This window comes from Lagopus muta, chromosome 4, assembly GCF_023343835.1.
Source record: "Lagopus muta isolate bLagMut1 chromosome 4, bLagMut1 primary, whole genome shotgun sequence".
NCBI lineage: Eukaryota > Metazoa > Chordata > Aves > Galliformes > Phasianidae > Lagopus > Lagopus muta.
This window is the reverse complement of record NC_064436.1, coordinates 47,968,350-47,995,598: the sequence shown is the minus strand read 5'-3', so window position 1 is coordinate 47,995,598 and position 27,249 is coordinate 47,968,350. Positions and strand designations below refer to the sequence as shown.

The window sequence follows — 27,249 nt, the reverse complement described above, 5'->3', positions numbered from 1 at the left end:
ACCAACCTTACTGCCCACTAAGTAATATTTGTCAATTTGATGTGGGGTTTTTTTTGTTGTTTTTTTTTTTTGTTGTTGTTGTTTTTGTTTTTTTTTTTTTGGGTGGGGGTGGTGGTAAACATGATCCAATTACGCACATGCTCAACATGAGTCGGCAGTTTGCCCTGGCAGTCAAGGGACAAACTGCATTTTAGGATGCATTAAACATACCATAGCCAGTTAGGTTCAAAAGAGGTGATTCTCCTGCTGGTTTTAGCACTGAAAATGGGTGCAGTTCTGCACTCCACAATATCAGATGTGTCCTGAGGAGAGCAAGGAAGCTGCTGGTAGAGCTGGAAGTCATGTCCTGTGAAGAGAGGCTGAGAACACTCGACTTGCCCAATCTGGGGAAGTGGAGGCTGAGAGGTGATTTCACTGCTCCCTTTAGCTCCTGGAGGAGGTACTGAGCTCTGCTTCTGAGAAGTAATGGTGGGATGGGAACAGCACCAAGATGTATCAGTGGAGGGCCAGACTGGGTATTAGAAAGCATTTATTTATGATGGAGATGGTCAAACAGTGGAACAGGCTTCTTAGTGAGGTGGTTGGTGCCCTGCTCTCATCAGTGCTCGAGAAACACATGGACAAGACCCTCAATAATGTCTTCTAACTTGTGGTTAGCCCTGCAGTGGTCAGGCAGTTGGACTGGATGATCTTTGTAGCTCCCTTCCAACTGAACTATTCTATTCCACTCTATCCAACTCTGCCAAAATAAAAAGGGAAAGATTTTCCAGTTTTTCTAAAGTTTTGATGACTACTGACATTCTAATTCCTCCTCAAATGTCCAGAACTCAGTTGTATGGCTGTTTGCTCAGACGAATTGGGGATTTTTACCTCTGTTTTGAACAAATAGGCAGACTTGTCAGGAAAATGGCCTCAGATAAAAACCTTCCTTCCAGATCTATCAAAAAATGAAATAAATTTACTAAAAAAGAGTATGCCTTCTCAAGGACAAAGAAGATATTCTAAATAGCCAGCAATAAAAAGAATTTCAGCAGCGTATAGTGGATTAACTGTAGTAATGAATTATTGCTGACCATGCGCATTATCTTGTCACACTGAATTGTATAATAATAGTATTAGTGGATTTAACTGCAAAGACATTTTTGGAACTCACTGAACTGAGAGAAACCTGAAGAAACAAACTGACTGATAGAGATGTTTAATTGTTTAAAACAGTGAAGCCTATTTATGAAATCATGCCCTTCATCATCTTAGCTCAAAACTACAGAACTAATATCCTGTAGGAGTCACTTGAGCATTTACAGCATTCTACCTAACAGGGAGCAAGCACTGTGGTGGATCCAGATGGGAGCAGATGGACAGATGGGAGCCATCTGTCACAAGGAGCTTGTGTCCCAATAAAAAAGCAACTTGTTAGTTTGGGAACTGGCTCTTCGTTGCTATTTTGTGAGACTTGACTTTAGGCTCCATCACTTGCATTCCTGGTAATCCTTAGGGAGCTAATCTCTCTTCACAGAATAGTTGTGAAATGTGAAAATGTTGTGAGGAATCAGAAGACTAGATACTGACAGATGCCTTTCTCTTACAGAAATCAGCAGAATGCATCAGTAAGGGTCTCTAAGATTCAGAGCCCAAATCACTGCCCACTATCTCATAGGAAATCCAGTGTGAGCTGAACCTATGTACACTCCACAGTCCCTGCTCTCTTACAGTCTAAACCTTCCCTGAACTCAGTGCTATTTTAAAAATCTTGCTAAGCACGTGTACATGGAATTTATGTACAAAGAATTCATGTGCAAACTGATGCCCATAGCTTCACACTGTCCAGCTCATTCACATCTGAATATATGCCATAATGTGCATTGGGATTTGTAGACACAGTACATAATTGTTGTTGCCATGCATTGTATTTGCATTACAACCCCTTAAATGAGCAGCATTGTTTTGTTAAGCAGTCAGAATGTAAATACCAGTGAAATAGCTAGAAAAAATTGAAGTATTCCAAGTACACGAAGTATGCAAACTGTGCAGTAAAGCACACAAATCCTAACTAGCTCATTAGTACCACACTGCAGTGATTACAGTGCAAAATGCTTTCTATGGTGCACCAGCCAGGCTATACGGAGGGAAAGCTTTGCCATGTTTTAATGCAGTGCTACTATCAATTGTGTACTGCTATAGCAGTCACATTTCACTAGCATAAGCTGTTCTGGAAAAGAGACACTATTCTCTGCTTGTACCTTGCCTAGATATCATTACTAATTAGCCATTAGGTAATATATAATAACCATGAGGATGAGAATAATAAGCATAAGAAAGATGGTCTCTGGTCAGACTAAAGCCCCACCTAGCTCAGTTTTCCTTTTATACAATGTCTAAAACTATATTTTTTAGCAAAGAATGTGAGAAAGTGGGAATGTGTAGAGTGACTTGTCCACTTTGAGTTTCCAGCAATTAGCAGGATATATGCCAAATATAAAACTAGACTAAGTGTCTCCTAGCAGTTTGATTTACATCAACTTCTCTGTTGTAACTTCATCACTGAAAACCAGATAACCAATAGGTTGTCAGAGTACCTTTTACATTTCTGCCAGTACATTAATACCTGTACATAAAGCCATTCATTGTCCATCTACTATTTAAAAGAAAGGTGTCCATCTTCAGCAGTCATCTGAAAAATTTATTGAGAGAAAGATTAAAGTTTCAAAGGAAAGTCAATATTCTATTGGTGTCAGGAATTATGTCATTTTTTCTTCGAGATAGAAGATAAACTAAATGGTCTCCAAGTATTCTTTCCTAGGCTGAATTTTTATGAATATATAATTATTCAGCTGCTATAACAGAAAGTTCAATTTTAATTAGTGAAATAGGAAAATGTTTTTCATTCTGCTTGATCACATAATTGTAACATTTCAGACAAAGACACTGAAATGGTTATGGTCATGTGAGTGCTGGGAATATCCAAATAATTTCTGTCAGGACAGTACTTCTGATAAAAGCAGATTTTATTTGCAATTGCAATGGCGAGCGTCTTGCAAGCAGGAGAGCTCCTAAGAACACAACTGATAGTTTTTGTATCTTGTTTCCCCCTTTGCCCATCCCCCTGCCCTGTTTCCCCATTGGATGGGTACTCCAGGTTCACAGTCTTATCAAAGTTTACATTTGTTAATTGGTGTGTTCTCTGGTGTCAAGCAGTAGCTATCCTATTGTTTCCAAGATGTCTCAATGCTCCTCTTGTCGTATGGATATGGTGATTTTCTTCAGAGACCTTGTTAACAAAGAGTATGAAGGGGAGGTACCCGATCTTCCTCAATACCTTCTTCAGGCACTCCCTGAGGCATGTAATGAATTGTCCTTTTAATTTGTGCAGGATACTCTTGCATTGTGTATGGCATATATTTTCAATGCTGGCTATACATAATTTGTTACTAGCTTATATATGTATGCTTTTAATTATTTAATTTCTCCTCCTTTAATTCTCTATGACTCAGGTCCTGTCTATCCAGCACCAAAAGCTAGTAGTTTTTAAAGATATTTATTACATCTAGCTTGCCTTTAACTGAAGGCCCAGAAGTCCTTCAGATGGCTGGACAGGAGCTTCAGTCTTTGTGGTTATAATTTACTCTATCTACCTAATCTCTACGGATATATATATATCCATATTACTTATATACTGAGTATGTGTTGTTAGGGAAGATTTGTCTAGGGGAATAACAATGAAAACTTATCAGAGAACCCCAATAAAGTAGAAAGGCCCCCTGAAAAGAACTGTTAGTTCTAATAAAGGACCCAAATGGTAACAGAAGCCATGAAATTAACAAAATTCTTATTTTGTTTTGATGCAGAAACAACATTCACATGAGGAACCCAGCTCTTTGTTAAGCCGTAGACACAGCGCAAGAGCTGAAATGCTGTATACATACATATATATGTATATGTATATATATGTATATCTTCTGGCCAAGAACAGCAGGGAATGAGACAGCAGCAGCACAGGTGTGCTGTCTTAGTAAAAATGCTTCAGTATTATTCACCAAACCCAGCTTGTGGTTATAGTGGATGTTTGCATGAAGGAGAATCATTGCATGAAGAGGTATTCTCAGCAACTGATCTCAGAAACAAATTTGATCCTCCGCATCTGCAGTATGACCTGATCAACAACCAGAACAGTGTGCTAGAAAGAGACAGTAACCTACACAGGCAGTGGTGTTGGTGAAGGAAAGGGGCTCAGTTAAACAGATCAGTTTGATGTCTGCTCTCAGAAATTCATGTGTCTCCAGGGCAAATTTCAGTTTTGAGAAGTGGTCCTTTTTATAAGGCAGAAGCATTAGATATGCTCATATCTCAGTCAAAGGCTTTCCTACTCAGTGCCAACAGTTATTCAGCAGAGCTCATTATGCAGGTGAGATGTATCGCAGTGCTGCTACTCTGCAACACTGCAGATCTCTATGCGCCATGTGCACAATGTCTGAAATATAAGCAAATTTATGCTGCACTCATCCTTTCTGTGGTTATTAGTGTCATTTAGTATCATCTTCCTCCAGCAAATTGACTCACCAAGCAAAATGCACAAGTGCACTTTAGAGTAGATCATATTATCATGCCTACTTCTGAAGAGCCAAGTGCCATTGCTACTTTTCACAAGGAATAACTGCCTAAACTATTTCACATTCTGCAGTGCATCAACAATATACTTCCTCCACTGAGTTAGCAATTCAGAAGAGCAATTGAACAGTAATGCACAACTATCATACTGTTCTACAATGGAGAGATAAAGTCTAATGCATTGCTTTATGCCTCCTATATGTTAGGATGTTCTTTTCTGGAGCCTTTTCATCTAGATATGCAGTTGTATCACTCCTAGGGTCCTGATTGTACCAAGAAAGCATTACATTGAAGATAATGCATAAAATATATTAGGAGTTTCTCTCTCAGTATTACTGTTGAGATGACATGTACTCTCTAACTGCAGCTGATTTCAGTCAGCTGTAGACCAAAAGGAACAATGATGGCCAAGTGCTGATGGGATTTTATTTCAGAAATATTTTCACATTACTCACTGGCATTCTTTCTTCCCACTTCATTTTTTAGAGGGAGAATAGAGCATCAAAGAAATACAGCAAGGATGCAGACTTTTGAAAGGTTAAGATTATCACATTAAAAAAAAAAAAAAAGTTGGAACCAGATAACAGGAAAGCTAAAATCAGAAACAAGAAGAAATTTTGGATAACAGTTATAGTTAGGAAAGGGGCTAAGACTCCGAAGTGAGAGCAACTAATAACCTAACAAGCTGAAAAACAAAGCCCAAGCCCAGTCAGTGTTCATATAGTATAATTACAGCTAAAAGGCAGCGAGTACTTGAGTAAGACAAGCTGCAAGTACTCAAGATCCAAAGCTAAAGGTTAAATAAACTGGAATGAAACAAAAGAAGTGTTTTAGCCAGAGATCCTATTTTGCAAGACACATTGGGATAGCATCTTCTGTTTGATTACTGTAGCTGTCTCTACCCAGAATCACATCAGTCCCCTGGGAGACTGACCGTGGTGGCTCAGTGGCTCCTTGCTCTTTGATTGCTCAGGAGTGCTTGTCAAGAGGCTGTCAGGAGAATCACCAAAGTACAGCTTGAGCTCTGTTCTCAGTGAATTTCAGAAAGATTGGCCTTTGTGCCTCTGAAAATCTACCCCTAATTCCCTACAAAGTGGTGACTTCCCATGTGGTCTATTATAATCACAATTACATGTGTTTGGTGCTTTGTATGGGTCTTCTCACTCATTATGACTACAGTTAACATCACGGCAAAAAAAGAGTAAGGATTCTTTCCTGCATTTGTAACTAAAGTGCTACCATAGCAGAGGGTTTATGTTGTCCAAGGTCTTTATTATGCAACTATATGCAGATCACTGTGAATAGCATCGTTTGTCTGGTTCAGTGACTCAGCACCAAGGTCGCCAGGCATTTTTCAGCTAACATTGAGACCATAAGTCTAATAAATGTGCTTGGTAATCACAACATTACCATTGTTGCAGATGTTATTCTTTCAAAAGTATTGGCAAACACAACTAAAACTCAGCCCTTGTGCATGCTTTGACCTTTCTTAAGAATGCACCATCAAGAATCTCTGGCAGGTGAGACTGGTTAACCAGAGAAGACATGGCAACAGCTGGAAAATCAGTACTGCTAACAGCACCGTTGAAGTTTGCTTAGACTAAGTGTATAAGTGGTGAAATCAGAATGGAATCAGTGAAGGGCAAATTTTGTCAGAGAGTAGATTTTGAAAAGGAACATACCTACTAGTACTGCCAACACAGGTAGAAGTCAATTTCACTTTACAGCAACCTAGGCAAGCAGTCATGAATGTTCTAGATTATTTTGGTAGATGTTATGTAGCAGTCTATTCTTGCTGATCCACTGGCCTCTTGTTATCTGCCAGAAAATGCATTAACCACCAAATGCATCGTGTCATTGTGAGCTTTGCCACTGCATGCTGTGATTGTCCATAAGATTTATTGGATGCTGCAGCCACTGAACTCTTTGAAAACATATACATCATCTTCCAGGCTGGGTCAATAGTTTGCTAGTGTTAAGACCTCAGAAATCAGAGATGTACTGCCCAGAACTTGTTGCAGCTCCACTGTCTTGAAATCTATCATATATATGTATATATTTGGTACCAGGCATGAACAAGCCCACAACAGCTTGACCACTAAATATGCTCCTGACAATAAGGGAGGAAAAGGAAATTTAAAGCACACAATTTATAGAATTTATACCCATTAAAACTAGAAATAAAGGTCAATAATTCAACATTACTGCAAAATTCACTTAAGATCATTCCGTGGACGGAAATCCCAACATGTAAAGGTGGCTGCTTAGTAAGGGGCTGAAATAACATTGTGGCAACAGAGGGTTAGGACAAAAAACAAAGCTGTTATGTCTCCTTAAATGACATATTCAGTGCTGTTACAAAATTAGTTTCACTGCTTTTTTTTTTTTATATAATCCTTCCGTGGTTTCTGTGCTAAAAAACAGAAAAACTGTACCCTTCATTAATAGAGCTGTTTCATCAAGACACAGAGAGTGTGTCCAATTCACTGTGTCAGCAGCATTTGACCCTCAGTTCAGTTTACCAATAAGTAAACTATTCTAGGCCTGTATTGTAACCTTTTAAAGATGATATCTGACAAGATGATTTTTGACAAATAACAATCTTTTCACTACAAACCTGTTCCTTGTCAAGAAGACCAGTTCCCTGGATGCAACCCAACATTTTGTAAGCAATGGCTGTTCAGATACCCATTTTATCATCATTTCCTGCTCCAAGCCATACAACAGTCTTCCCTCAGTCAAAATATGAACGGTTTAACATTTTTTTGTGTTCCATCACAATGTAACAGCAAAATGTTTAGACTATAGCAAAATGCTTCCAGCTGGTTTCTGAAGGTGACCTTGGGGATGTCTGGCACACAGCAGAGACAATAGAATACAGGTGAACCCTTACCACTTGAATCTGCCATTACAAATAACATCCAGGAACTAAGAAACTATGGGGCTTTGTGTGCAAATATGCATTCGGAATTGAAGTTTCATATGCATGCAGAGAAAATCAAGAAGCCAAAGACAGATCAGCAACCTTCCTCCTCCAAAACCGTATTCTTCCTTTTGCTTTGAAGCTTATATTTAAGTCTTCTGTTTTTGTAACTCTTCAGGGTAGGAAGCATGAATTAAAAATCATACCGTGACCCATTATTATTTTATAATCCTCTCTTTGGCAAGTTGAAAGCAATAACTTGCCAGACTTGTATTAAATTTTCATGGAATGATGTGAGGGAGTGAAATACAATGGCCTAGACAAGGGAAAGTACAGGAAAACGAGGTGGTATTGGGTAAGCCTGCACAAAGAGATGGAAAAGGGGTATGTTACAGAGTATATGTTTTGAAGTGTTTTTATTTTAGATCAAAATAACATTTCTTTTAGTAACAGCTTGTATAAAAACATATAATAACATAATATACGTTCTATATGTACTGTAATATTGATGTGAGGAACCACACAGGAATAGCGGGGCCAAAAACGACACTGTGATTATTCTCAACTTCAGAAAGGAGAACTATGTAAAAAGGAAGATTCTTGTTTAAAAGAAGTTGAAGGAGTATGGTTAAGAGGATTAAATCCTCACAGACAACATAGAGACCCCTGAAGAATGCTATGCTGGGCGTATAGCACCAATACTTGCCACTTGGTGGAAATATTTTGGGGACAGTTTAAAGGAGAACAGAGTAGCTCACCAGTAAAGCAAGGAAAGTAATTAAAAATGAGAAGTTATCAATTGAAATGAAGCAGGTGCGGGAATGAAAAAAGTTATAAATCCTGAGAGAATAAACATAAAGCTGTAATTAGACTTGTGTTTGCTTTGTAAATATAGCAGGAAATATTCAAGGTGTTTATTTTCTCCATAAGTAATGTGACTTGTCTCTGACATCAAAACACAAAATGATGGCTCTATTCACTAGTTCTCCTGCCATTCATATCATTCATATTAGGAAGAAAATGAATATAAAGTACTATGCAACAGTGGTATTTCATACTTGTTCTAGTCTGTGTGGATGACAGTAGAAAGTGTGGAACAAAAATGGATCTAAATTTTTCTAAACAGTCTTATCTGCACACCAGATCATATGAATCTTTCCCTATTCAGAGATGAGAATGGCATTAGTGCATGGTAAATCAAACTGCCTGATTTTATAACCATACCCTGGAGTCACACAGTGTGTTTATCTGCATCTCATTAATGGCAAATTTACTCCTTAATGCAGCAGGGCCAAATCTGTCATGTTCACAAATGCTGATCTTCCACATTCACAAAGTTCCCACTTACATGCAATGAGACCCCATGTAGTAATATCCATAGTTTCAGGATTATACCTTCAGCTTCTCCTTACTTGTCCTCACAGCCTTGCAAGAAGTCCTTTTCTATAAATGAGCTGTGATTTTTAAGGACTGGATAAATATACATTAACTTTTGTTTACTTCTCAAGTCTACTAACTGTAAATTCTGTCCACAGGAGTTCAGTACAGTGAATTCCAAAAAGGTTTCCTCAAGTGCTCTTGAAAACAAATATGTGAGCAATGGGAAATATTTTTATCAGTGGCTCTTTCAATTCAGAAACAGAATCACTAGCATGAAAACAAACTGATATCTAACTTATTTTTGTCCTGAAAAAGATGAAAAAGGTTAAGAAGACAGCTCTTTTCACGTATTGCTGGGCAGTTTCTCCATGTTAAGCTTTTGCATTTTTTTTGCATTTCTGGTTTTTCAGTACCAGAATTATTTGTCCTCTGTTTAGTGAGAGAAATATTTTTCAGGCACTTCACTGAACAGTTCAAATGATGAATAAATTGAAGAATAATTAAAATAATAAAAACATTCATCACGAGGGAAGACACCCTGGAACACTGATGAAATAATCTGCAGCCATTTCTTTCCTTCACATTTCCCTTTATTTCATATTTCTTTTTCCTAACTGTTTCTACAGCTACATGTGTTTTCTCTAGCACTGCCTACTGGATTTTATTCTTGTTATGACTACACACACATCTCTATTTTCTGTTGATGGCTCGATACTTCTAATATTATGTATTGAAATGTCATCTTGTGCATTCTGTGCTTCACTGCTGTTATAAAAATGTTAGGTTCCTATAAGACTAAAAGCAGCAAATAGATTGTGGGGTGTAGAGGGGGGAGGAGATAAAATTGTGGAGGTTTTATTTCGCTTGCTTAAATACAGTTGTGCCTTTCAGGAGACATTTTTAGGAGCTGCATTTGCTTTGTGTGGTGCTTTTCTGCAGTGACAGCAGGTAGTGGTTTAGTGGCAATTTTAAAATCTAACATTACTGTACATTACAAAAAGTACAATAGGGTTTTGGACAGCAAAACCTCTTAAAAATAAAACAAGATGACATTTCTAGTTTCCTCCCTCTGTTGTAGCAACCTGTTCTTCCTGTTACTTGGACAATCATTCCACATCACAAAGCAGAGCCACTAAATCCTCTGTTAAATATAGAAAATAATAACTGAAAAAACTGCATAAATTCTGTGTGGTTAGTAATCAAATAATAGGCTTTTTTTTTTCTGAAACAAATGTGCATTTTCACTAGAATCACTAGATCTGTTAAATATTTGTGTTATTACTTTCCAGTTACTCTCCAGTGTATATACTATATGTATTGTAATCACTCAAAAGACAAGATTTGTTTTTAATTGTCATTTATTTCTTTTTTTACTATTTTTACTATCTTCTCCATACAAACCTATTTTCTCTAAGCTGCAAGATTCTCAAAACATCAGCAATACAATCATCTGCCTGTTAGTTTCCTTTTTTTTTTTATTTTATTATCAGCCATTAAGCAAATAAAAGGTAAGTTCTATAATCTAATTTTGTTAATGGAACTTAATGCAATTCTGCACAATTTAAAAATGACTAAATAACCTCCTATCCCTCCAACAAACATAAACAGACTGTAATAAGGCTACCAGGAAATATGCTTCAGAAAACTGCCAGAAGTGCAAAGAGTCCATACAGCAAAGCACATGGGTATGCAATAAGGAGCTGCTGTCCTTCCATGGCCAAGGCAGAGGTAAAAATTTTGGAGGCTGACAAACTGCACCATCCAATAACAAACAGAGCTAACAAAGTTCCCAGGATTCCACTGCAAGAAAAACAAAAGAAACAAAAAAGTGCGTTTGTTAGCACATGTAGCATCAAATCATGAGCTCATGTCTGGCAACTCGTTACTGATAAGATAACAGATGCTGCAAGAACTAAGAGACCAAGGTAATTCCTTCAGCAGTGTCATCAGTGGTACTGCCAAAAAGAGAAATTGGTTTCCAGTATCTTTGTGGTCTCCAATAGATGCAGCAGCTGAAGACTCTTTTTTTCTTTTAAGTTAGCAAAGATCTTATTCAGCCAAAATCCATCAAGCAGAAGTCACTAGGATTTATAATGACACTACAATCCTACTCTTCCATCAGGTAGAATGATGACCTGGAGGTGATGTAGTTTTGTAACACTTCAAAGGTCTGAAGTGTGTCTCAGACTGAGGAGCAACAATTCAGGATGTACACTCAGCTGGCCATGCACGTAGGTGTCTCCCAAGAGAAAGCCTAAGTGGGCTTTTAAAAGCTTCACATCTAGAGTAGTGTAAGGGACAGGAGAAGAAACACTGAGGAAATGTATTTTTGCTCATTTTGACATTCTCTTCACATTGTGGCTTTCTACTCTGCCCCTCAGCGACAACTAAGCCGTTCCAAAGTTAATTTTTGCTGCTTCTCAGGTGCAGGGTGGCCAGGAGAATGGGTGATTATGAGACTGTGGTCAGAAGCCTGCTGAAATATTCCTGCATATTAGAGATTTGGCTATTAATCCCTGTAGGAGCAAGACCATGCCAATAAATAATGTTTCATATATGTTTTATTTGCGCACTGTATTTGCAGTCTACTTCTATAAAATGCATGAGCTCATGTGCACAATGCTGCTGAGGTGCATATTGAGTTGGCTGTGTTACACACACTTGCTGTGTCAGTCTCAAGGACCTCCAGAATGAACGAACATCTGCCACTTGCTAAATGACTTTGTGGGACTCTGTTCTTCCAAAGCACCAGCTAAACAGAATCAGAATCAGAAACAGACTACGTATACCTACTTAGGCTCATTTGTCAAAAATAATCTTTACTAATCTTGTGCTGGAGGTAATCCTCCAAAATCTCACTAAATTAAACCACAGTGAATAAAGCTCTCCTTTAATTGCCTTAGTTTACGTATTGCATTTACATAAAGTCATACTTCATTCCTTTCTTTCTGTCTCCAAGCCAATAAAGGTACTTGATGTTCTTAGCTCTTGCAGCTTTGGAAAGGAAGGAGAAAACTGATTTTAAGGTGACTCAGCACCTTGTTGCAACATCAAGGCACTATAAATAAAACAATAAAGACCATGTAGTTTATTATTCTCAGTTGAAGTGTCCTGCTAAGCCTATGCAGAGGCATTCAGGGAATTACACTGTGATTACACTGTGAACTAAGCCTCTTCTCCAAGCAGAGACACAAAGATGCTCAGTTAACCAGCTAGCCAGAAACTCAGAGCTAGTATGGATTGCTTCTTGATCTATCCATATGGTTGCAGAGGTTAGAAATCTACAGGAACTTGCTGCCTGAGGATAATTTGCAGCTACTGTAATGACTCTTTAGGGGCCAATTACAAGGCAGTACAATTTAGAGCTCTGCATTGCACTGAGGATCCAATGGCCTCTAATGGTTTGTTCCAGAACAGGCAGAGAGCAAGATGGAAAGGTGACATAAAATCCTGTTGGAGCCAAGGGATAAATCTGTGCACTTGTACATTTAGTCCTTGATCTTACAGCACACTAAATGCTGATATGAGCAGGCTAGCTTTAGCAAACAGCATGTCTCATGTGTTGATGAGGTTTAGATCATCCTGCATGGGAGATGGACAAGGAAAAGGTGTCATGCTTACAGTAGCTTAGAGGGTTTATGGAGGAGTACAAAGATAGAGCTGGGTGAGCAAACAAGAGCAGTGCCTCTCCCTCTCTATTACAACTTGCAGACAGAGTCATCAAATGAGTCCTGTACATCAGATGGGTCAAATAAATCTCTTCTCCCATCTTGAACTCATTTTCTTCACTATTCAGTCAAGGAAATGCTGTGGTCAGCCTGTTCATAGAGGTGATAGTGAAGAATTATTTTTTATTTCCAGGAAAAAAAAAATTGCTGATATTTCTTCCAGAAAGATCGCTTAATCAGCTTGGCCTCAGCATGACATCAGCATAGATGGCTACAAGTGAAGCTTTAGAGAATCTGGTTCCACACAAGTCTGAATAAGAGAACTGGTCCTCTCTTATGGTGCCATTCAGCATCCAAAGGTTTCACATTTTGTGTCATTCCCAATTAACACTGAAATAGATGATCATGAATACCACAAATTGTTGAATTAATATTTATCTTTCATTTTATATGCGTACAATCTTATGTATATTTTCTATGAGAACAGATTGAAGTTTTCAAATTCTTTACAATTTGAAATGGTTGAAATAACTTTTCACAAAGATTAGGAAAAAAAAAAGCATGAATGTACTGCTGTTTTTCCTTTGCAATTTTAAATAATCTTTAAAATTAAAAACAATGAGTCATATTGGATTTAAATCTGCTACTTAATTTTAGTACAAGTTAATAATAGATCTTTGTGCAATACATAACTTTTTATTGATTCAAGGAGTTTCATATAGCAAATGAGAAAGGACTGCAGAATCTTAGAGACAGATACTTGACCTTATCAATTCATTTCAGAAATTATAGTTTACTTTTGTAAAGTCTATCTCACTAGACTATAGATTTTCAAAGGATGTGCTTTCTCAAACTCACAGCATTTTACAAGGCTATGGTGTGTGCTTGGTGACTCCTTGTACAGTCAACAGCATCCCATGCAGTTATAACAGCTGGCTTGGAGTTAGCCCCATCTGTCCTCTGATTACATATTTGCACCTTTTATTTGGGTGGATTATTAAACAGGTTAATCAAGCAAATATGGAAGTGTTGGAGAACAGAGAATGAGTGGCTTCTTTAGTGTCACTGCTGCTCATCTTTTCAAGGACAATTGAGTAACACTTGAATATACAGAATAAGGTCAGTCTAATATATTATAGCTCTACAAAAACAAGCAACAATTATGCTAAAATCTTAACAATGCAGTATCATTTCCTTAAAAAATAATTTCATACCTAAAATTGCAGTTTTATCAGATAAAAGAAACAGGTAATTTTATTACTCATCAGCTGCCAAGTCCCATGTCTTGCTGGTTGGAGAGTTCAGAAAATATTCAAAAAGACCAAGGAGGGGAGCTATTATTAATACTGTGTTCACTATGGATAAAAAGTACTGCCCAAAGAACTTCAGGCAAGACCTGGAACATTTTTATGCTTTTCTTTATGTCAGCATAGAGGTAAACACAGTCCATATCTCAAAAAGCTTAGGGAATGAAGAGGAAGGAGGGGCTTGCATGAAAATTTCTTAATTCTTATGTATATTAATTAGCACTCCTCCATACACTCACAGAGGTATATACAGTGCTGCACATTATTTTTTTCAAAGTGATTATACCATAACTATTCTTTGGAGAATAGGACTTAGCTACATCTTAATGCTCCACTTCATTAAAGGTTCATTCTGTTACACAGAAGTCAGTCTACAGAAAGAAAGGAAATACAAGGATGGAAGCCTGGTATTATGAACAAAAAAACAAAAAAACCCAAACCAAAACAAAAAAAAAAAGCAACCAAGAGAATCAGCTATGTCAAACCAAAGTCTATGAGTCTCTTTCAAAATTGATACCTTAGTTTGGATACTATTGGTTCTTGGAAAACAAAAAGCATATTTGGGGCTGCTGCAAAAATCAAAGCCACTCTTAGTCCCCTTGGGAAATAGTGGAATCATATTAAAGTGATTTTATATCACCCTTCTCAAACACAGACCTTCCTCTTCCATTTTGCCCATTTTCACCTACATAGAATGGTGTATTTCTTCACAATTTTGGAAGATAAAATTAACTACATAACCATTTACAAAACATTTTTGTAACACTTCTGACTCACGGTCCTTCAGATGATTCTTGCTACCAAGCACTGGTACTTACTGTAGCGAGAAGATGGCTGCAGAAGAGGACAAGATCACCATGGGCAGCAGGCAGTAGCCCAAAACACTTGCAACACAGCCATGCGAGACTCCTGGGATGCTCATCAGGTTCAGCAGGGCATGCATAACAAGGCACCCAGTGATACTCACTCCATACACATAGCTAAAGTGAACTTTTCCTGCCTGGAAAAAACATACCAAAAATAGTGTTGGAAGGGAACAAATAATTGCAAGGTGGATGGAAGAAATTAAGCACTACCTTAGTTCTACTTTTTTTATTGACAGTCACTTTCTCCTCACTTTGTCTTCATTGGTTCAATTGTAAAACACTGCTGCTACTTTTGGGTGATTTTTGCATCAAAACATTCCAAGGTAAAATTGTGACAATGTGGTTGTTGCTAATTTAAAGTTATCCCACTGATTCTCAGCCTTATTCTCATTGGGCTCGGAAGTAACACAGCAGTTGGTCAGGGAAGCTTGTGAAGATCTAACTGGTAACAAGCTGAGAACAAATTATGGACATGGAAAGCACTTTTTAGTGTCAGGAAAATGTTTCCAATCTTTACAAATTCAAAGACTGTGGAAATTGAAAACCTTCACGATTTCAGTACGTAGGTCAGTGGAAAAGTGTCCCAAGTAAAACAACAGCCTCACTTAAAACACTTTTCATTTTATTACAGATTTAAGTAGATCTGAAAAAAAAAAAAAAAAATCAACAACCCAAAAGCTAGTAAGCCTTTGCTGAAACTATGCTATTTTTCAAGGTGAATGTGACCATTCTTCCCCTTGACTATCACGAGAAAGACACATCTCTGTGGTTAGATCAATACAGCACGTTCATTTCTAGATAAACTGTAGTAGCAACAGTCAGCTCATGTTCTTTTGTTCTCCACTGAAAGAAAAATCCCCCAGACGGCTGTTGATTTTTTTTTGTTTGTTTTGTTTTTGTTTTTGTTTTGTTTTGTTTTGTTTTTTGTTTTTGTTTTGTTTTGTTTTGTTTTCCTTCTTCCAGGTTTTATTTCTCTGTGTGAATTTAGTGCCTCTGAAAGGTACCAGCCTGACAGCCTGGGGTCTGATGTTCTGTAATTTACACACAAAGCTAGTACAACAGGCACCAGTGGCCATAGCACCACCAATTTCTTAATCTCTTGCCATTATTTTGGAGGATTACCTCCAGACAAGAGTGCATTTCTCATTCAAGATATATTGCTAAATCTTTCTCTCTCTCTTCAAGATTCTAACAAAAGAACTACTGAATGCCAGGTACACAGTAGTGTGATTTTAACATCAGTTCATCCAAAATAAACGGTGATCTGGGATGAAGACAAGTTTGTTTGTTTTGGAACTTTGCTTCTTAAAGATAACACGCATTTATGAAGGGGATAGCTTAAACCCTGGATAGATGCCTTGCACACATCTATCCATATGCAAAGCAGACCTAGCTGCTACTTCCCAAATTACTACTGAAAGTCAACTGCAAAAACAGTTAGATTGAGAACTGTGGATGTTGCAGACTTTAATTTCAAAGCTGAACAATACAACTTAAAACGTGGTTCTACATTTCCTAAACAATACTATTATTTTCTTTTTCCTATTGAGCTCATTATGCCCCATACCTGGAGGCGTTCAAGGCCAGGTTGGATGGGGCCCTGGGCAGCCTGGTTTATTAGATATAGAGGTTGACGGCCTTGCATGCATCAGGGAGGTTGGAGCTTCATGATCCTTGAGGTTCCTTCCAACCCAAGCCATTGCATGACTCATGTTTTTACTTGTATGTATGTATGACTCAACCCTCAGCTCGATACTGTGGAATAAACTTGTCAAAGGAAGTGCCACAATGCATCACCTTTCTAACACGTAAGAATACATATAAACATACTTAACACTCAGATGCATTTGTGTGTATACTTTTATATGTCACTCATTACATACTGCATAGGATAAATTGCATGAGAATTGAAGCTTAGAGAGGGTTTCAGTTTTCCATTCATTTTGTAGCTTATGCTTGGATTCTCTTATGGTGCAAAAGATGGAAATATTACTGAGTCTTTTCCTGGTTTAAAATATTTACAGGTATCTCATCCACAATGGTTTAGGAGGATTGATATTTACTGTCCTCAAGCTCATATTTTAATGAATCCTGGGGGAAACTAAACATCTTTGAAGACCTTGTTTCTCTGGTCCCTCATTTGTATGGAAGCTAATCACGGGATGCCAGCAGTATTGAGGTGGACAGATATAAAGAAATGTAAAAGAGAGAGAATAATCTAGTGGTGGCACAAGTTGAAAACCCTGAAGTTGCAGGTTGGTGTCAGCTCATCTTACGAAGAAAGAGCACTTAAATGAAAGGCAGACTCAGCTAGTAAGACCTGACACTCCATCAGCACCATCTGCTTTTCAGCTCATCCTGGCTCATTGCTGACCTCTCCTCTGCTTCCGAGTTAGATAGAATCAGGTTACCCAGTCTTGCATTGACCAAGTGCTTGCTAAAGAAAGAGACCTTTGCTAGTGTTTGCATACTACTTGTAAAAAACAATCAGGAAAAATTGCTTCACCAAATAGAATTAATGACAGAGGTAGCATGGAAGAGCAGTGATAGGTGAATTATTATCAGTCACAATTTCAGTTTCTAAAGTTCTGTATTAAGTTTAACGTGTGTGGCTGTTTGGGGCAGCATATACTGTTGGTCAATTAGGAAAAATTATGTCTCACAGAGATGCAATAATGACTATAAGCTAATATTTTAGGCTGTTTGTTTTGGTGTTTTTAATGGTTTCATACAGCACTATTTGGCAGCTTAATCTAAGATTACCAAATTACTGAGACAGAGATGAAGGGAGCATAGCCAACTGAAACCTCCATTTGGTGCAGTGTTTGATTTGTGGTGCAGGGGAATGAGAGAGAAAACGCAGCTGAACGCATTTGTTCCAATTTGAGCTGTTGCTAACTTATGTAAATATACTGACTCACGCACACGGGAATACTCCCAGTTCACAGCAATGTAAGCAAAACCAGAATCAGACTTGATTAGCCTGGCAGGCTTTGATGAATTGAAAGTACTAAATTTGTCCTGCGGAAGGAACAAGGTTAGAAGAAAGTCAGACCTTGTGTGCTTGTTTGCACCTGCCTGGAGTGGGTGCTGCTACCCTCAGTTTCAGGATATGGAGAAGTCCTGTGACAAATGACTATGCAAAATGCAAAGCGTGCAAACTTTTGCACTGCTGTTGTTTCTTTCTCTGCAATGGAGCTGCCTTGCTTTTCACCAGCATGAGGAAGAACAAGTCCTGCTGCCAGCCTAAGAAACCCTTTCTCATTTTCTCTGTGATCCAAAAGAAATGTTAACATTTAAAGAACATCTTTGCATATTTTTCATAGTTAAAAAGCTGAAAGTAAGTAAAATTTCTAAATTACTCCTTGAAACAAGCTTTTAACCAAATTACATTCCTATAAAGTATAAAAGTATACTTCCTATGAAGTATAAAAGGATATTGTAACTTATATAGCTCAAGAGCAACTCTGGTATTCAAATGTATCCAAAATAAAAATAGGAAGTTTGAATTTTTAAAATGGCCATGGAAATCCCATAAACATTTTCCTGTGAAACTGTGGCACAAAAACTCTGACAGAGTAGACTGTGTCAGAGGAGTTGTTCTTGCTAAAATCTAGAGCACTGAAAGTGGTTGTTTTTCCAGTGACAACATGTTTAATATCTTAGAATAAAAATGGTAATTTAGGTACTTTATTTCAATAATACTAGCTTAATATTCATTGTAATATCTCACTGTCCAAGGAGAAAAATCAACAGCACTATTTTTTTTACACTCTCCTTCCATTGTTCTGTTTGTAGTCAATTCAGCACTTTCTCCTTTATTCCCCTCATCTTTATTTCTCTAGGTGGGAGAGAGGCCATCTTCTGTAGCTTTCCACCTTCTTTTCCCAAATTCCATTTCCTGCTGCTGTTTCTGCTCTTTTAAAATATTTTCAGTTTTACAGGCACATAAATAATAACACTTGCCTTTTATATTGCAGTTTGCACAGTCAAGGTACTGCACTGACATTACAAATTGAGTAAGAACTTTCAAGTCTTCTGATTCAGCACTATTTATCACAGAGGAAAAGGAGAATTAGAGCCCCTTTTCTCTCCCCTCAGGTGTCAGTGCAGCAAACCCTCCCCAGAACAGTCCCACTTTGTCCCTGTCTGATAAATGGTTGCTGACAATCAAAGCCGTCCTTCAGCAGCACCAGAGAGCCTCTGTTGTCAGTGACAAATAGATGAATTTTGGACTATTGTACAATCTTTCTTTCAGCTTTCCTTCTGTAGGAAAATCTATTCATGAAGAGGAAAAAATTTAAGCACAGGCTTAAATATTTTGTTTAGCAGATGATATAGAAAGAGAGTGTAGATTAAGAAGATGCTAGCAAAATTTATAGAAAGGTATTGTAAATTTTGACAGGTAGGTAGAATAAGTTGAAATTCTTGATGAAATATTTTTAGTTGCATAAAGATAGATATATTTTTATTTTATATCTCCGCACTCCCCAGAATAACTAATGAGAGAGGATAATTAAAAAAAAAAGCAGCAAGAGTGCTTTAAAAACTGGGCTGGTCTGCTATGCCTTCTTTTTCCCTCCTTTGGAAATTCCCTTTTATGTCCTTATCTACTTCATGTTGTACCTCAAGTGTTAAGAGCCTCCTCAGCCTATGTACTGTGCAGATCTTTGTTCATATTAATCCCTACCTCCAATAATGGTGAGATCTTTTATTTCCACTGGAAGTAACACACTACTTTACTTGTATTACATCTACATTACAATTAAACATTATGTGCTTTCAAGCAAGAAGTCTTTTTTACATGTAATATTGGGAAAATAGCAGAGAATGACTCATTTTATATATACATATATTTGTCAGATCTACATCTGCTACTTCATGTACATTAATCACAGAGGCATTAACTTGTCAGAAAATTGATCACTTAAATTAGCACAACCTACCAGCAGCAACGTTGCTCCAAGGGCCAAACAGAAAACCACAGGTCCAGTGAGGTCCGTCTCGATCATAATGCTGCCATCTGCAGGTTTCATTGGATTTAGAACTGTTAAAGTTTTTTGCCATATGTGCTCAAAATTTATCCCAAGTTCTGCAATGAGAAATTCCAGAACTGCTTACAAGAGAACAACGCTTTTACAGTAACCCAGTAGATATCACAAATCCCTAAACAAATTAATCACTTGAATGAAGATAATGTTGTAGAATGATATATTCTGTAGTAGATCATGCTGTACATTTTCATCCAGTATAGCTGAGAGTCAGCTCTGATTCTAAACTGGAAATATTTTTTTATTAAATCTAATGAGTCAAGAAATGCCTTCAGCATTTTCAAGTTAATATTTGTTTTTCCTATATTTGTTTTTCCTATATTTATATATATATATATATATATATATATATATATATATATATATATATATAAACCGCACTAACTTAGATGCTGAAAAATATGCTAATTAACATTAACTGCAGAATTCAAGATATTCTGGAAAACTGAAGACACAGATATATGATTTAATTCTGGTAAGTCTGACAAGAGATATGTCTTAAGCCTTAGCAGCCAGAGGCACTTAAAAATGACATTCTTTCCTTCAAGGCAAGTTAATAATACTTTGTAGAGTGCTTTATAAGCTTTTTGCATTTAAAACGTAATTACAGGAAACCCTGGAAACAGAACAAATTTCTTTCCCATTAAAGTCAATAGGAATTCTGATACTGCAAAGATTTCTTTTCTGACTTCTTCAGAAACACTTCATCTTGAAAGATCAATCATTTTTCCTGAGATGCTCCAGCAAGGAAAAGCTAGATTCAGAACTGGTTGCCAAAATGACTGAGACTGACAATATGTTAGAGCTGTTTGAAAAGCTAGCTCTTCACCAATCCATCATCTCGAACTAAGACAAAACATTACATAAATAAGGTTGTTCAGTATTAAAATGTTTGACCTTGGTCAATTTATTTGACACAGTCATGAATGTCTCTGCAGCTCTGCAGATCACAAGTAGTTGTATTTCAACATCCTTTTCATGGGGTGAGCTGCCCGTGTGATTACATGCCTGAAGGACTGAGAGTTGGAGGTCTAGAAGTTATCCATGTCATTCAGAATGATCTTGCTGGTTTAAAGTAGTGCAAAAAAAGGCTGCATACTTTCCTTTTATATAACTGTGGAGTAGTCACAATTTTTTTATTATTATTTTATTTCTTAATGTAGGTAGTACTGGTGTTTTGCTAACTGAATGTTCATCTACAGGTCAGTCACTAGCATTAAGATAATTCAATCATCATGAAGAATGATGTTGTCCATGCAGTTAAATGATCAACAAATTGAAGCTGAATGCAGCTTTAAACATTTCCTTTACACTGAAACAATCTAGTTAGCATCTTCAAACTGTAAAATTTATTACTAGATAAGCAAATAAGATTATTATCAATATTTATTAATTAAAGATATTCCAGTATGCATGCAGTATAAACATGGAGCAGAAAAATATTTGGAAATATGAATGTAAAACTTATTGTTATGCTGTCATCTAGTGGTAGTAAAGCATATGCCATATAAATGACATAATGAATTAACCCTTACGGACCTCAGATAAGAAAATTCAGGCTTAAGGACAGGAGTAGTTGGACAAAGTTGAATTCACAAGGGCAAGTTCAACGGCCAGGCTGAGCGCCTGTTGTAGATACTCTGGTGGCTGACACTAGTTAGGAAACAGAAGCATACAAACATGCATTGTCCTTGGTTTTATTTTTACCTTCTAGCAAAGGAGGTTCCTCATCAAAACCATCAGTGTAGCTAAGGTGAGAGAGAGTGTTGGAACTGTATAGAACTGTTGGCTGTAAAATCTGACCTGTGTAACTCTGAGATGGCAACAGCATTTCTGAGGGGACAAAAGCACCAGCCAGAGGTCTGTGTCCTGTCTGGCTCCTGGGACAAGAAGCAAATTGCAGTGAAACAAATGATGGCAGTGAGCAACTCAATGGTTCCCTAGAACTGTTTCTTTCACCCATGTGCCATGGTTTACATTTTCAACTATTTTCAACATTAGTGCAGATCCCAATCCTTTATAATAGGCTATGATAGGCTTAATTATAAGTAAAGCAGCCTTGGGGGAGGTATAGATCTCAAAGCTCTTTGCTGCTCTATTTTCCATGATTTCCCGATTATTGTTATATATAATTTTATTTCTGTATGACCAGAAGGCATAGAGAGAGCTGGGCCTAATCTCTCATCCTTTGACACCCATCTTTCTGTTTCAATCAAAATTATTTTTTATTCCCTGATATTTTCCAGAAGGGAGGTGCAGACTCTGTGGAGCACTGCCATTGTGGGTAGGGCTAAATGAACATCTTTGTAGGGCAGAGAGTTTTATGGCAGGTCAGGCCTTTTCATCTCCCTGTGCAAGTCCTAGGACCAGCCAAATCCATCAGCTGCTGAACAGGGAGGCTGCAACAACATCCAGCCTCTTGCAACATGGTTGCTTAGAAATCTCCTTAACTTAGAACTTCTTTTCCTCAGTGTCTTTCTTCCAGGGGCACAAGTCACCATTTGATTTCAAAAAAATACATTTGAAAAAGGGATAAACGTATTTTCTTCATCTTTCTACTGCTACAACTTCTACTTCACCCTTAAACTCCAGCTGTATTGTTCACGGAATCCTTTTGTTTCAACTGAATGCTTTTCTTTGTCATTAATTTCACCTCAGTTTTGAAATCCCTCTCTTCTTTTTGTTTTGATAGCATACTTACTTTCTATTTCCACTCAAGTTTTCACTAGAGTCACAAGTGCTGTAATCTTCCTGGTCATCTATGTTGTAATTGGACTGGTAAAAGTCACAGTGAAACTGTTCAAAATGTGCCATTCTAATGAGAAAAAAATATATATATAAATTAATTGTGTATATTGATAAAATCTTCTTTTGTACAAGCAAATATCTAACCTGCCCTAAGCCACGCATTCAAAAGAATGTTAGGAAGTGAAACAAAGAAGGAACTGACAAAAAAAAAATCTTCAGTTTCCATATTACTGTATATTACTTTATACATGGCATTAGAATGGAGGAAGAAACTTTCTCCAATTACTAATATGTAACTTCCTGTCAGAACAAGGGGCAGAAGACACAAACTGGAACATGGAAAGTTCCATCTGCACATAAGAAAGAATTTCTTTACTGTGAGGGTGCACTCAAACAGGCTGCCCCGAGAGTCTCCTCCTGTGGACATATATAAAACCTACCTGGATGCTTTTCTGTGCAACCTGCCGTAGGAATCTTGCCTTAGCACTAAGTTGGACTGGATGATCTCCAGAGGCCCCTTCCAATCCCTTCGATTCTGTGAGAAAGAAGATAAATAAACTATTATTCTAAGGAGTTCATTTCCTTATTTTAAAAGAAATATACAAATAAAAGAGCATACAGAAGTTTAAGAATGGACTCATTCACATCAGCATTACAATTTTGGTGATCTTTACTTTTATTTTACGTTTTACTTTTAGATTTTTGACTTAATGTTCATCTTTAGTCCCTCTCATTGGACGTTTATATTCACAATTAGGATTCCCTTGAGCTCTCCTCCAGCCTGAAGCTCTGGGCAGGACCTTTGCCTGGATGTAAACACCAGACCACAAGTAAAACACGCAGACGTACGTACATGTTTTACCAATTGATTAGCATTTCCGTGGTTAAACTCTGCTCAACAACTTGACTTTTAACTATAACAATTTCTGATTTACTTACATTTTCATATAAGACACTAGACTAACCTAACATTTTCCCCTTTTCTTTACTTTTGCCCTTTTTTCCAACATCTCAAATATCATTGGCCAAACACTCTTCACTTTTACTACATCTCTTTTTTTGTCAGACACATGCTGCTTCCAGTAAAGATCTTTGCAGCAATTTTTATAAGGTAAAAGTTACAAAGATTAGTATTTCAACAGGGACCTTGAATGCATATTAAAATTTCTAAATTGCATTGCAATTACTCACACTGAATCTGTGAGGACCAAATTTCTTCATTTATCCAATACATTCAATTATTAATGTTGTTTTCTTTACTGCTGAAAAAGTCATGCAGGATTTCCAGATTTAGGAAATAAAATAACATGTTGTAAATATGTTTAATACAGATTTTACATGGATTATATTTTAAAAGACTACAGAATCCAACCGAATAGTTCAATTCCTGTGAGTCTTTAATAGAACATTAAAGACTATTACTACAAGGAAATAAATAATTAATTAAACAGGTGCATACTTTGTCTGTGTAGTAGAATTCAGAAAAGATAAGCTTTTTTTTTATTATTAAAGAAAAATTAGGAGCTAAGGTTACTTACTTTTTAATATATTTGATGAAAACACCAGTCTGTTGAATTTACATGTTGGAAAGCACCTAAAATATCCCCTTGCGTTAACAGGGATGAGCTTAGTGCTATTTATAAGATTCTAAATTTGATCGTTGAACAGATGCATGCGAAGGAAAAAAACCACACAGCATGTCAATAGCATGGGCATATGCAAAAGAACTAACAACAATAAGCACAGAATATAAAAATCTGCAAGGAAAGCAGAAAAAAATAAGCAGAATTTTATAAATTTCAGTCAACATTGTAGACTGTATCTGACACCTTCTTTCTTATGTAGGTATAGGAAAAGATCCTTGTGAAGCCCTCAAGAGCTGAGCTTTCATATATTAAACATTTATAACAATATGTAATATTGTTATGAATAATGAATATAAAACATAAACGGGGGTATGCTCCTAGCAGACATTCCTAGGGTGTACTATGGGTCATGTACAGCCTTAAAGGTGCTCCTTGTGGCTGACAGGGGAACCTTTTTGTTGCAACCAATTTGGAGAGAATATGGTGCTTCCTAGGACCACAGCAACAGGCGGGAAGAATGAAAGCATTTAAGATACAGCTCCATTACATGGCCAAAGGCACATCCAGGCTCATATTCTGTCCCACTGCTACTCTAAGTGCTCCTATCCATCTTCAAGGCTGCCAGAAGCTCTCTCTAGGTGCAGCATCCACCACATCAAGGTCACAGCAAGCAATGAAAATAAAAGGCTGTGAACCTTTAATTGTCACCCTTTGAGAACCTTCACCGCATGTGTAGACATCACATTCTGGTTAACTTTTTTCCATTCATCACTCAGCATAATATCCATTTCAGTGTCTGACCCACTATGGAACTTTAGGAGCTTTTCTTTTACAGTCCTAACTGTTAGAAAACTTGCAGCACAGATTGAATTTTGAAATAGTACCTAAACCTCAAAGAATACTTTCTATTTACCCAAATTTTAGTAACACGCACTCAGTAAGTCATAACAGGTACTGCTTTTTTCATTTATTTATTGGATAGTTTCCCAAAGATCACTTGAACTGGTTTATTTAAGAAATGAGACTATTAAGAAATGAGATTAAATGAGATATATTAGCAGGTCATTAATCTGTGCCTCAGGTGCATATTAAATTCTGTGTAGTTGAAGGCCAAATGACTTCCATTTCATTAGAATAATCACGCCCTGTTGGTGTATGACCTATAGATCTCTTAAACAATTATAATATTGATACACTTTCAATTAAGAAAAAATTATACCAAATACATTATCTTAAAAATATGTATGTCCCCAGAAGAGCCCAGAAGTGAAGAATGATGAGAAGTAGAAAATACAGCATGTATTTCTACTATGTGGGGGTACAGTACTTGTTAAAGCCATTGTAAAGACTCTCCCACGCTGTTTTTTGTTTTTTTTTTTTAATTTTTGCCTCCAATTTCCATACTGCTACACCCAACAAGGTGAATTCTCAGTTTCATTTCTTAGCAAACTGCTAATCTCTGTATTGTTTAATCATCTCTGTTTAGAGATAAGTACTTAATCTTGTTCATACCAACTCAGGGTGGGGATTGAAATGGGATTAACACCTATCCTTGAGGAAGGTAATTAAAATCAATATATTTATTTTAAATAGGAGGATTCTAGTTTGCTAGATAATGCCTGATTATTTTAATTACAAAAATGATATGGCTATTTTGCTACTTTCAATGAGAAAAAATTATACAAATAAAAATATGCATACACACATGTGCATAATGGTTGTCAGATAATGACTTGGAATAATTATGAAACAAGGCAATTTAAGGAAGAATTGAAATGGAAAAAACTGCAATGATTGATAGAGGGAAATGGTTAAAGAATATTTCATAGTTTCTTAACATATCCCAGTCAGAAAAAAAAAAGGCACATGTTTATTTTTTTTTAAAATCTATACTTTGCGAAATTAAAGTAAACTTGAAATGTGTATATTTTCTATCCATATATAAAATAAAAATGTAATGTGCTTTAAATATATTTCAACTATGCATTTATTCTTCATGAATGTCCCTGTGTATATAAACACAAAAGTGCGTCTAAAATACAAATATGGAAACTGATATTAGAAATGATGATGTAGACTATAAAAAAAAATAAGAAGGCTAAGTATTTGAAGGACAAGTGATCACTAGAAACAAAGACTATCCAAGCTTATTATAAATGGACAGAATCATACTTCTACATTCTCCTATCAAGAAGAAATAAAATTTAAAAAAAGACATGATAAATTTGAAATGCCAAACGATGATTAAATATAATCCATGTAAAAAGTATGTAAAACGTATGTTTTGAGATACATATCTTACAATTCTGTACTTAAGTACAGTACCTGAGTTTCATAGAATCATAGAATGGCTTGGGTTGGAAGGGACCTCAAGTATCATGAGGCTCCAATTCCACTGCTGCAGGCAGGGCCACCACCCATATCTAATACTAGACCAGGCTGCCCAGAGCCCCATCCAACCTGGCCTTGAACACCTCCAGGGATGAGGCATCCACAACCTCTCTGAGCAGCCTCTTCCAGCACCTCACCACTCTCTCCCTGATATCCAACCTTAATCTTCCCTCCTTCAACTTAAAACAGTTTCCCCTTGTCCTGCTATTATATTCCCTTTCAAAGAGTTGACTCCCCTCCTGATTATAGGCTCCCTTTAGGTGCTGGAAGGCTGCAATGAGGTCACTCTGCAGTCTTCTGCAGGTTGAACAAACCCAGCTTCCTCAGCCTGCCCTCATAGGAGAGGTGCTCCAGCCCTCCAATCATCCTTGTGGCCCTCCTCTGGATCCTCTCCAACAGCTTCCTGTCTTCCTTGTACTGGGGGCCCCAGACCTGGACACAGTACTCCAGATGGGGCCTTACCAGGGCAGACCTGAGAGGGAGAGGGAAATTCAAATTTCAAAACTGGTCAAGAATTTTCAATTCTGCAAAGTTACAAAATAATGGGAAAGTTGAAAAGATCAGAAATAAATATACCATTTTGTAAAAGGCTAATGAGACACCCCGAGTAATTATTTGCCCATCAACATAAGATTAATCCCAACAAATTACGGGCTCAGATAATAAATAACTGAATCGATGTATCCAATCAACATGGGGTTTGGAAACTCGCAATTTCAAACTA

At 37.1% G+C, this 27,249-nt stretch overlaps 1 protein-coding gene across 2 annotated transcripts; it reads right to left on the bottom strand.

The window, feature by feature from the left end:
• Window positions 1–10,348: 10,348 nt before the first annotated feature.
• On the bottom strand, window positions 10,349–24,179 carry YIPF7 (Yip1 domain family member 7). Of its 2 annotated transcripts, none has more exons than XM_048942987.1 (7): window positions 24,087–24,179; window positions 22,989–23,083; window positions 22,502–22,615; window positions 21,508–21,680; window positions 19,696–19,841; window positions 14,702–14,883; window positions 10,349–10,708 (listed from the first exon to the last, which is right to left on the bottom strand). In XM_048942987.1, exons 3-7 carry the CDS (start codon window positions 22,612–22,614, stop codon window positions 10,546–10,548), a joined length of 777 nt encoding a protein of 258 aa, XP_048798944.1. In that variant the 5' UTR covers window position 22,615; window positions 22,989–23,083; window positions 24,087–24,179; the 3' UTR covers window positions 10,349–10,545. The 2 variants fall into 2 exon arrangements, with proteins under 2 accessions (XP_048798944.1, XP_048798945.1); XM_048942988.1 differs by having other exon boundaries at window positions 19,696–19,772.
• Window positions 24,180–27,249: the final 3,070 nt, after the last annotated feature.